This window comes from Haliotis rubra, unplaced genomic scaffold (assembly GCF_003918875.1).
Source record: "Haliotis rubra isolate DU_JTF1 unplaced genomic scaffold, ASM391887v1 Scf1169, whole genome shotgun sequence".
Taxonomy (NCBI): Eukaryota; Metazoa; Mollusca; class Gastropoda; order Lepetellida; family Haliotidae; genus Haliotis; species Haliotis rubra.
In genome coordinates, this window is record NW_025765080.1 from 75620 (window position 1) to 87747 (window position 12128).

The 12128-nt window shown below is 43.1% G+C and overlaps 1 protein-coding gene across 1 annotated transcript in view; it reads left to right on the forward strand.

Annotated features, from left to right (window-relative positions):
* Positions 1 to 1559: 1559 nt before the first annotated feature.
* Positions 1560 to 12128, forward strand: part of LOC124257088 — a 28177-nt gene continuing 17608 nt past the window's right edge. Inside the window, exon 1 of the mRNA XM_046691078.1 lies at positions 1560 to 2463. Within this exon, the coding sequence (XP_046547034.1) occupies positions 1560 to 2463 (904 nt within the window). The remainder of the gene's footprint in view (positions 2464 to 12128) is intronic.

Here is a 12128-nt window from a genome sequence, read left to right on the forward strand (position 1 = left end):
ATCACGAAGTTACCTACACAAAGTGTTTATTTTTTAAAGCCATTTATCTGAGTAGGTTAATTACTTTATCTTTTAGAGTTTTATTAAGTTACCTCCATAAGATTCAGTTAAATAGCTAATCCATAATTAGCTGGGGTTAATCCATTCTATCAGATAGGGGAGTAAGGTGTGTTTTCTTTGCTAATTACCTACTCCACTGTCTCACAACTGGGAGTTCTCACAAATGGGAGTAGACTGTCTGGGCTATAGTCCGTTTGGCTCAAAAGCGAAAAGATGAATTGCAATCTAACTCGAAAACTAATAAACATAAAATACTCAATGAAACGCTGATCATAATCAAACATCAGACCAACTCTGTGATTTGTTTGCAGAATTTTTGTCCTAGAATTTCAAAAGTTGTTTAACAAACTATCATTAAAATTTTGACACAGTTCACTATTTGTTACGAGGGAGGAGTGCAGAGAAAGGGACAGCCAGGTGTTAGAGAAGCACGTGCACAAGTACCGACACAGTTATTGATTCCTTAACCTGTGGTGTGCCGTCTCCATCTTTTCTCGCACACCTGGCTGTCCCTTTCTCTGCACTCCTCCCTCGTAACACATAGTGAACTGTGTCAATATTTTAATGATAGTTTGTTAAACAACTTTTTAAATTTTAGGACATAAATTCTGCACACAAAAAATCAGAGTTGGTCTGACGTTTTGATTATGATCAGTGTTTCATTGAATATTTTGTGTTTATTAGTTTTCGAGTAAGATTGTAATTCATCGGTCTGCTTTTGATCCAAACGGACTATAGTACTAGCAGCCGCACATACACATACACACGCATGCACGTCGTCATATGAGCGAAATATTCTCAAGCACGATGTTAAACCCAATTTAACCTCACCTCACTTCAAAATAGCTACTGGCCTGCTAGCCAAATGCTAGCTGATTGTGAATCGGGCTAGTAATATATTGTTAAAGCTATCCTGACTGGCTTGCTGAAAATCTCAGATAATTTGGTCTTTATTTAATGCACATGAATATGATTAAGTAAATTATTAAGGTGTTAAAAGTCTGTCCGCAAAAGTTTCGTGATATTTATTATCTCTTGTCACAAGAAGATTGCTATGGAAAAAATGTTAATAGTGTTGTGCAAAAGTGGTTACGAACCATTACTATACAACTTGTCACAAATATTTCACAGAGTCTACAAACAATTTACACTTAAAGTTTTAAGTTTCAGCTCCTAATCTTGTAACCTCCTCAAAACGTGCTCAAGGTGTTGGAATTGTTCCTTGCCATGTAAACCAGTCATGAATATATCATCTTTAGGGTCCGTTCATAATTTAATGATGATTTTTATGGAGAAGCATGTACAGTGTGAATGACATCCACCCAACTGTGTCGTTCCTTCTGTGGTAGGGTGCATATGGTACAGGCCTTCATGAACCTTGGCAGCACCCTTTCCTTTATAAAAAAAATGAGCTTAACATCCATGACGATACCAATTTGATTATGTCTGAGGCTTATTTTGAAAATTCTTTTTTCAGTGTCCGGAAGTGAACAAGGATCATGTTCCAGCCATTCCTGACCTCTGGGTCTGGTCCTCCCCAGCACCAATACATGGTAGCCCAGGCCGATGTCTCTCAACAGCCTTTGTACCCACCACCTCATCTCTACCAGGCTCAACAAGGGCTGCAGTACACAGCTATGCATTATCCATCTGGAGGTGTTCCAGTACAAGTGGGGAATCCCCAGCTGCCAGGCAGGGCACTGCTTGGAGCCAGTCACATGGCTCCATCAATGTCTCATGGATACAGCATGCATCAATCATCTGTTACCAGTCCACAAAAAACATACCAGTTCTCCTGGAATGAAGAGCGAGCTCAAGGTCAAACTCAGGCTATTTCTGCCGCTTTCCCACCTACCCACTCATCTACATCCTATCTCTCTACCACATCCCTCCCTGTACCTCCACCCCATTCTGTCCACATTAAACCCTGGAATATCCCCTCTAATGCTACTTCTAGACTAGTGCAACCCACTCCACATTCTAGTCTGGCAAACTCGCAGCAAGTGAAATATTTATCTGGGCCATCAAGCACATACTCTACTTGGACAGCATCCCCAGAAAAGAGAACTATGGATACTATTATAGCAGCTGGTAATCCTCTTTCAGCATCTGCTCTTGCTTCAAACACTGTTCCAACACCTCTGCTTGCCCCAACACCACCTCTTGCTCCAACTCCTCCGCTTGCTCCAACTCCTCCTCTTAAACCTACCTATCAGTCACACAATGTTCCCTTTAACATCAAATCTTCCTATATAAGGACTGATGTTAACGCTGCTGTCACTTCTGATGCTCCTGCAAAGATTGAATGCTCCACTGCCTTGCATGAAGAGTCTGGCTCCTCTGCAGCAGATGATGATGGTCCACCTATTGCACCACACCCTTTTGCTATGCTGAAAAAGAATGGTGATTGGCTTTTGATTCCTTTGTTAACATAGTTTGTTATTGCTTTGAATTATGTAGTAATTCTTGATTGAAGAATGTGTGTACAAAGTGTCAAACTGTTGCTGATAAATGTTTGGACTGTTACTGTTTTGATCAGTCCCAGTCGTTTACTCTTAATTTTTAATTTACAAATGTTCAGTGACTATCCTTTATTATTTGTTTATGCCTTAGCAACATTCAGATTTGAAAATCAACGAAGTCATGTTCTGTTAAAGAACGTCCCTGTGCAGTTTGTCTTCTTATTGGTTGCTCTTGTGATACTTTTGTAACATATTCTGTTGCCCTCGCAGTTATTGGGAATCTGGCTCGCAGGTTTCAAAGTCAAAGTCATTCAGTGGATAAATTGTTTGTCTCGCATTAGATAGCCAGGGCTGATCAATTCCAAAATAGTCCATTCAGGCTGAAAATGGCCCATATGTTTCATGGATCAGGGTGCCATTGGCACATAAAATCAGTTGCCTTTTGATACTTTGGTTTTCCTATTCTGTTGCTCTTGTACTACTTTGGTTGCCCTACTGTGTTGCTCTTGTACTACTTTGGTTGCCCTATTGTGTTGCTCTTGTATTACTTTGGCTGCCCTATGTTATTGCTCTTGTACTACTTTGGCTTCCCTATTGTGTTGCACTTGTACTACTGTGGTTGCCCTATTCTGTTGCTCTTGTACTCTTTTGGTTGTCCTATTCTGTTGCTCTTGTACTCTTTTGGTTGTCCAATTGTATTGCTCTTGCACTACTTTGCTTGCTCTATTCTTTTGTTCTTGGCATGTCATATTTTGGTTGTCCTATTCTGTTGCTCTTGTACTCTTTTGGTTGTCCTATTCTGTTGCTCTTGTACTACTTTGGACCGCCTCCATGGTGTAGTGGTTAGAGCGTCCGCCCGGAGTACGGAAGGTCGCGGGTTCGATCCCCGACCGCGTCATACCAAAAGACGTTAAAATATGGTACTTGTTGGTCCCTGCCTGGCGCTCGGCATTAATGGGTACAACAAGGACTGGTCGGCTCGGAGTCAGTATAATGTGTCTGAGTGGGGTATTCATGCTTCACTGCGGCATGGTATCTCAGTGGGCTAGCACTATAAAACCAGCTTCAGTCTGGGCTAGTACAAGCAGCCGCACATACACACGCATGCACGTCGTCATATGAGCGAAATATTCTCAAGCACGACGTAAAACCCAATTCCACAACCACCACCACTTGTACTACTTTGCTTGCTCTATTGTGTTGTTCTTGGCATGTCATATTTTGGTTGCCCTATTCTGTTGCTCTTGTACTCTTTTGGTTGCCCAATTGTATTGCTCTTGTACTACTTTGGTTGCCCTATTGAATACTATTACTCTTGTACTACTTTGGTTGCCCTATTGAATACTGTTGCTTTTGCAATCTCGGTTGCCCTATTCTGTTGCTCTTGCACTACTTTGGTTGCCCTATTCTGTTGCTCTTGTACTACTTTGCCTTATTGTGTTACTCGTGTACTACTTTGGTTGCCCTATTCTGTTGCTCTTGTACTACTTTGTTTGCCTTATTGTGTTACTCGTGTACTACTTTGGTTGCCCTATTGAATACTATTACTCTTGCACTACTTTGGTTGCCCTGTTCTGTTGCTCTTGCACTACTTTGGTTGCCCTATTCTGTTGCTCTTGCACTACTTTGGTTGCCCTATTCTGTTGCTCTTGCACTACTTTGGTTGCCCTATTCTGTTGCTCTTGCACTACTTTGGTTGCCCTATTCTGTTACTCGTGTACTACTTTGGTTGCCCTATTGTGATACTCGTGTACTACATTTGTTGCCCTATTGTGTTACTCGTGTACTACTTTGGTTGCCTTATTGTGTTACTCGTGTACTACTTTGGTTGCCCTATTCTGTTGCTCTTGCACTACTTTGGTTGCCCTATTCTGTTGCTCTTGCACTACTTTGGTTGCCCTATTCTGTTGCTCTTGCACTACTTTGGTTGCCCTATTCTGTTGCTCTTGTACTACTTTGTTTGCCTTATTGTGTCACTCGTTTACTACTTTGGTTGCCCTATTCTGTTGCTCTTGTACTACTTTGTTTGCCTTATTGTGTTACTCTTGCACTACTTTGGTTGCCCTATGTTATTGCTCTTGCACTACTTTGGTTGCCCTATTCTGTTGCTCTTGCACTACTTTGGTTGCTCTATTGTGTTCTTGGCATGTCATATTTTGGTTGCCCTATTTTGTGACCCATGTAATACTCTGTAGTCCTATTCAGTTCTGTTCTGTTGCTCTTGTCTTTAATTTACTTTTACTTCACATTATTCTGCTTCGTATGGGTGTAACGGTACAGTGAGGCTGTGATATAAGTATCCCGTAAATATAGGTTCAATACAATTTGTATCCTAATGCATTACTTTCATTTCAGAACTTCTCTTTTTTATCCCCAGAGCGCGTTTTGCGGGGTATTAAAATGGACTCAGTCCGTGCATGCGTGCGTCCGTCCGTCCGTCCATGCACATTTGTCTTTTCCGGAGCAGAACTCTAAAACCGTTCAATATTTCTTCACCAAACTTGGCACATACATGGATCTGGTGCTGTACTGGTGCCTTTTGGTAGTTTTGGAATTCTGAATTAAATATTTTTGGCGTTTCCATGGCAACAAGTTCAACTTTGACTGAAATAAGTGGTAGTGCTCTTTTCCGGAGCAGAACTCTAAAACCGTTCAATATTTCTTCACCAAACTTGGCACATAGATAGATCTGGTGGTGTACTGGTGCCTTTTGGTAGTTTTGGAATTCTGAATAAAATATTATTTTTCCTTATCCTGACTCATGCTCTTTTGCTTGTCTTCTTCTTCTTGCGAACATAGTGGAACACTTGTATCTCCTTATTTGAAGCTCCCTTCAAAATAAAATCACTAATTGGTACTCACCACGAGTTGCTCCCCTTTGCTTCCCCTGGCGGGAAAGGTGTCGCCACCCTCTGGCCATGTGCTCCACTCTCTCCTTCTTCGCCCAGTGAGCAGGATGTGAGCGCGCCTTGTGTCTCCTTACACACCATATCCTTTGATAATCTCTTAGTTTTTACCTCTCATAGGTTACTATAGAGGTATAGCTAGTATCCTTTACTATTTGTATTGATTAATTATCATTATTTCTACTGTTTATTCACGTGTATTCGATTGTTCAGTTAGCTTTACGTTGATGAAAATCTGTACGATTTGTAGATTACGTTTTCTGCCTCCGATCCACATGTAATATGCCCTAGTTGTTCTACGCCGTGTGCGTTTAATTCCGCGTTGCAGTTACTGCATTAATTTATCTCATTCTGCATTTAATAAATATCACCTTTATGCGTCTTAAGACGTGCTGCAGATAGATCACGCAAACAAGGGCAAAACATGGCAGAGAGTCCAGATATTCCATCCAGTCAGCTGCTAGCGATCGACCCTCTCCGTCTGGTGTTCTGCTAGAGACCCCTGCGGCAGAAGGCGTGGGGCGCCAGTCCGTTACCTCGAAGAAACGACCGGCCTCCCCAGACATCTCGTCATTGCAGACCAAGTCTAAGAGGGCCTCATCGCCGCCTCAACGCAGATTGAGGACACCCAGGGCAGCGCAGACTTCCAAAGGGAAATCTCACGAAGACAGCAAGAACTTTCTCAGCCGAGATCGTTCCAGCAGCAGAATTGGGCCTCTACGATGATCAGCCGATAATCATCCCCGACTTCACGGCAGAAGAAGCGACCGGGTGTCAGCGACTGTGACTTCTGCAGAGATCACCATGCAGCCTGATGCCTCTACACCGGCGTCAGACGTCATTGATGTGAACCCCATCGCAGAAAGGACGCCGACGACTTCGTCACAGATCATCCCAGAAGACATGATGCGGCAGATTATGAACATCATGGAGGACCACTACAAACTGCGCGCAAGCAGGGTCCGAACCCTTCGCGAAGGCTCCAACGTAGACAGCACCCCAGAGGCACCCCCGTCAACGTAGCAGCCAAGACGATGTCACCTTCGGCGAAGGAAGTCCCGCACCACCTTGGACGAAGGACCTAGATGTACAGCTCGCGAAGGCCTTCCAGCGGCGGGAGAGATCATCACCATCTTCGATTTCATCTCTAGATATGGACTCAGACCATCAGACATCACGGAAGCCTTCGCGAAGGTCATATCATCGATCCCGGACCGGGCGCAAATGAAGCTTTCGCTAAGGCATTCGCGAAGGACATATGATTCCAGATCTTCATCATCTAGAAGAACATCGAGGGACTGCCGAAGAGCTTCGCGAAGCTATCAACATTCACCTCACAAGTCTCGAGAAGATCATCCCATAGACGATCTCCACTTTGTTCATCACCAGGTCGATCACCCGTCAGATCTCCACATAGAGCGGCGCTACAAGTCAACTAGATCGCCACAAACCTCATCAGATATACAGACAGCTACACGCAGTCCCTAAGAGCATCTACAATTTGTTAATGATGATGGTTTTGAGGATGATGGAGGAATCATATTTTCTGATGCAGAGATCACGGTATTGGATGGTCAATAACCTAGATCTCACATCACCATCTAAAAGTGGCAATACAGCGCAGACGTATTTGATGAAGGAAGATGATCCAGATGCAATCACTCTACCCCGATCGACCCGATTGCGGCAGTGCCACAGAATCTAGATGCAGCTTTCCAGAAAGCTACGAAAGTTCAGATACCACATCTGCCCAACTTTCAAGCCAAGAAGTTCTCCACGCATAACATGGACTCCTTCTACAAGGCCCAGGACATCGATGAGAACTATAAGATCATCAGCGATGTAAAGAACAAGATTTACAAGATGGATGATCGCAAGTTGGCTCATATAGAAACCATGACGAGACGTATGTTCTTTGGGTTAAATAGATCTAGGACGATCAATGAGACTCTTATTACTAGATTCCGGGATTCCACGACGGAAGATGATAGAATGATTTATTCTGCCTTACTTATGCAAAAGAAAGATCAGCAGTTTTTAACGGATCATCTTACATCTGTTTCAGCAGCACTGACCTTAGCTCGTCGTCAAGGCCTCCTCGCCTCCTGTAATTGGGGAGAACTTTACAGCCCCACTTTATACAGCCCGTGGTCGACAACATCCATCTTTGACGGAGAAATCGACAAAGTCGCCAAGGAAGTCTCTAAGGATTCAGGGAAGTCCTTATGATTAGATCGATGGACACACTAGCCAGCGTCATTCGTCCAGACTTCACAGAGATACTCAGGCAGATCTAAGTTCACGGGCCTACAAAGAGCAAGAGACAGGAAGATAGCCAGCTCTAGAGGTAAAGATTCTTTTAAAGTAAGCCCATACGGCAACTATAGAGGAGGAGCAGGAAGAGGCAGGACACCCAGAGGTTCCCGCAATTATAGACGCTGAAACACAGTTTCGAAGCGACTGGAGTCTTCCACCCCAGCCGTTCCAGTACAGCCAGCTCAAGTGGGTGGACGCCTCCAACTACACTGGGAAAACTGGGGAATATTGCAAGACCTTTACGTCTCCAACATTCTTCAACACGGATTTCAGTATCCTCTACAGGCCAAGCCTCCGCTGACAATCAAACCCCCAAGTTCGATTTACAAGCAACAACTACCAAAGATAAGAGAGGCTGTTTCATCACTCCTATCCAAACAGGCCATAGAAGTAATAGATCAAGCAAACGTCGAACCAGGTTTCTACTCCCCAGTTTTCCTAGTTCCCAAGAAAAACTCCACGGAGAAATACAGACTCATCTACAACATGAGCTTTTTCAACAAGAACTATCTACGCCAAACCACCGGTTTCATGATGATACATTTACCTCAGTTACGCCAGATGATTCGTCCTATGGACTACATGGGCAGCATAGATCTACAGGATGCCTACCTGCACATCCCCATTCATCCCGATTCCAGGAAATACCTACGATTTACTCTAGAAGGGGCTACATTACCAGTGGAAAGTACTCCCATTCGAATATCATCAGCCCCTGGCTATTCACGAGGATAACGAAACCGATTATCAAATTTCTACATCGTCAAGGGCTACGCAGCGTGCGTTCTACCTCGACGACGGGATACAAGTAGATCAAGATCCACTGCGTCTCAAACTACAGTTAAATTACATCATAAAGCTACTAACACAACTAGGTTGGTTAGTAAACTTACGCAAGTCGGACCTAGTACCATCGCAAGACCTGCAGTTCCTAGGTATTCGATTCATCACAAATCGCAACCGTATTTTGGTACCAGAAGACCGTTGGCTCAAGATACAGCAGACCATTCCACCAGCTCTACTCTCTCCGTTACCACTGCGACAATGGCAGAGCCTACTAGGTCTTCTCACATCAGCCCAAGACATGACTGTCACAGGCAGATTACAGTTACGTCCCCTACAGGTCCTCATCAACGCACATCTCAACGATGTACAACCATTCAGTCTACCGGAAACATCTCAGACCGCATCTACTATGGTGGACCAAGAAATCGAATGTCTGCGAAGGGATTTGTTTAGCAGAGCAGGAATACAAAACCCATCTGTATGTAGACGCGTCACTCCAAGGTTGGGGAGCTCATCTCACCAACCACACGATATCAGGGTTATGGAATCAGCAAGAATGCAAACTCCATATAAACAGTCTAGAAATGAAAGCTGTAATCAACGCCATTCTACATTGGAGCACATTTCTACAAAATGCGCGCCTAATGATCCATACAGACAATTCGACAGTGGCGTTTTACATAAACAAGCAAGGCTCAACGAGATCGATGAACCTTTTGAACCTAAGCTTTCAACTGTTCGATTTAATACAAGATCTAAATCTACATGTCAGAGCAGTGCACATTCCCGGAGCCAGAAATATACTAGCAGACGCTCTCTCTCGGCCTCATCTACCATCACCGACAGAGTGGATGATCAACAGGGAAATTTTTGCACAGATAATCAAGCAATTAGGAGCGCCGCTAATAGACCTATTCGCCACGCGATTCAACAATCAGCTACCGACATTCGTGTCACCAGTCCCAGACCCCCAAGCTTGGGCAACGGACGCTCTAAGTCTATCATGGGAAGGCCTCAATGCGTACGCGTTTCCGCCGCCAGCAATAATACCTCAAGTATTACAGAAAATCAGACAAACACAGAGCCTACAACTCACTTTGGTCGCGCCCTACTGGCCGGCCAGAACGTGGTTTCCCATACTAATTCAAGAAATCGGTCAACCAACACTGGAGCTACCCAAGCGCGCAAACCTGTTAATTCATCCTCACACCAAACAAGTGCACGGAAACCCAGCAATGTTCCAACTACACGTATGGACTGTATACAAATGTGTTTAAACAAGAGAGGATATTCTGCCAGGGCGGCAAAAGCAGTCACGCTTGCCTTACGTTACTCAACTCGTAACTTGTACGACGACAAGTGGCACAGTTTCGAAAATTATGCAACAAAGAAAGGGTTTACAGCAAGAGAGGCTTCACAACCTCAAGTGGCAGACTATTTGTGTTACCTACGGCAAAACAAACAATTAAAAGGTTCAACGATATCAACATATCTTGCCGCGCTTAGTTCTGTAATCACCATGAGAACGGGTGTCAAATTGACAAGATCTCCAGAGTTACTGGCCTTACTACGAGCTTTTCCGATTGGAGGACCAAAAGCGGAAGTTCCACGCCCCAGCTTGGGATCTGAATGTAGTGTTACAACACCTCACGAGTGAGGTCTATGAACCTTTGGAATCGACAAACTTTGAATTTCTCTCACAGAAAACACTGTTTCTGCTATCGCTAGCCACAGCAGCAAGAATGTCTGAAATTCACGCTCTGGATTACGAGAGGATACAGTTTGATGACAATCATAACACAGCGCACCTCGGATTAAGATGGGATTTCATCGCAAAAAATCAACTGCCAGGTCAACCAGACAGATTATTCCACATCCCGGCGCTATCCTCTATTCTCGGATCAGAAGATACACAAGACCTATCACTGTGTCCGGTAAGAGCGCTCAAAGTTTATTTACGACGATCCAAAACAAGGAGAAGATTTCTCAACGCGTTTATTCATCCCCTTATCGCCTACTTAATCAAACAGAAGTGTCACGGACCACAATATCTATTTGGATAAGGACTGTCATTCTCCGTGCCTACAAGGCAGCAGGCTTGAACCCACCAACAGCATCAAATCCACATGAGATCAGGGCACTGGCCTCTACCCTCGCCCTACACGGTAACTGTTCCTTGAACACGATTATGGAAGGATGCTATTGGAAATCTAACATGGTATTTGCTAATCACTACCTGAGAGACATCACTACAGAAGATGTCTCTGGCATTCACCATTTCGGACCACTGGTCCTCGCCAGCAACTGACAGTCCCTCGTGGCGTTAAAATATTATCCTCACAAAGATTAATATGTATTTTATACATACTCATCTAGCTTATAACTCTACGGAGTTTTAGGGCTATGTATATATGTTCAGCTTAAGTATTCAACCTTAAGCATATACTTTGGTATAGTCAATTTCAGTGCCTCTATCAGAGTCACCTATATATATATAATTTATATGTATTGTTCAATATATTCATAATGTAATTCCCCTTTAATGGCTTTATATAACCTATGGTTTCTTTATACAGGAAACATCCTAAATCTAAGCCTTCATGAAGTTCCCGTAGGGGATATTACAGTATATCTATACAAATCACTAATTATAAATCCAAAGTATTATGTTACCCACCTCCGTTCCGTAGGATGCTACAAGCAAAAGAGCATGAGTCAGGATAAGGAAAAATATGTAATTTTTAGAGTAAAATTGATATTTTATACTTATCCTGACTCATGAGGTTAGCCCTCCCATCCTCCCCACATAACACTTTGGATTTCCCTGTAAATTCAAGTGTTGGGCTCGCTAAATCAGGAGAGAGTGGAGCACATGGCCAGAGGGTGGCGACACCTTTCCCGCCAGGGGAAGCAAAGGGGAGCAACTCGTGGTGAGTACCAATTAGTGATTTTATTTTGAAGGGAGCTTCAAATAAGGAGATACAAGTGTTCCACTATGTTCGCAAGAAGAAGAAGACAAGCAAAAGAGCATGAGTCAGGATAAGTATAAAATATCAATTTTACTCTAAAAATTACATTTTGGCGTTTCCATGGCAACAAGTTTGACTTAGCCTTACATTGGTGATAGTGCTGCTTTCTGGAGCAGAACTTTAAAAAACCTTTCAATACTCTCCTTCCACTTTTCTATATACACACCTAAATATTTGACATAATCATAACTCGTAGACATAATCATGAAGAGTATTTTGCCATTGCGGGGGATATTGATGACTTTGTCTTCTTGTTTCTCCCTTTTTGCAGGTGAATCACAACCCTGAATAATTTGTTTTTAATTTTCAAACAATACTGGGATATTGTGGTGAAGGAGAGTTTAGCTTGGGATCACTATGCAGATAATGCTATTTATATCCAATCAGAAAATACTAGAGAATCCACATAAACCGGTTCTTGAACAGTTCATGTTATCATTCACATCCTTTACATCAACACAACTTGTACTCTAATGAATCATATGTATTTTATCGTGACCTTTGTAGAATACTTCAGATAAATTAGAAAACATTTGATTGGTAAATAACCAATGCATATGTATTCGAAC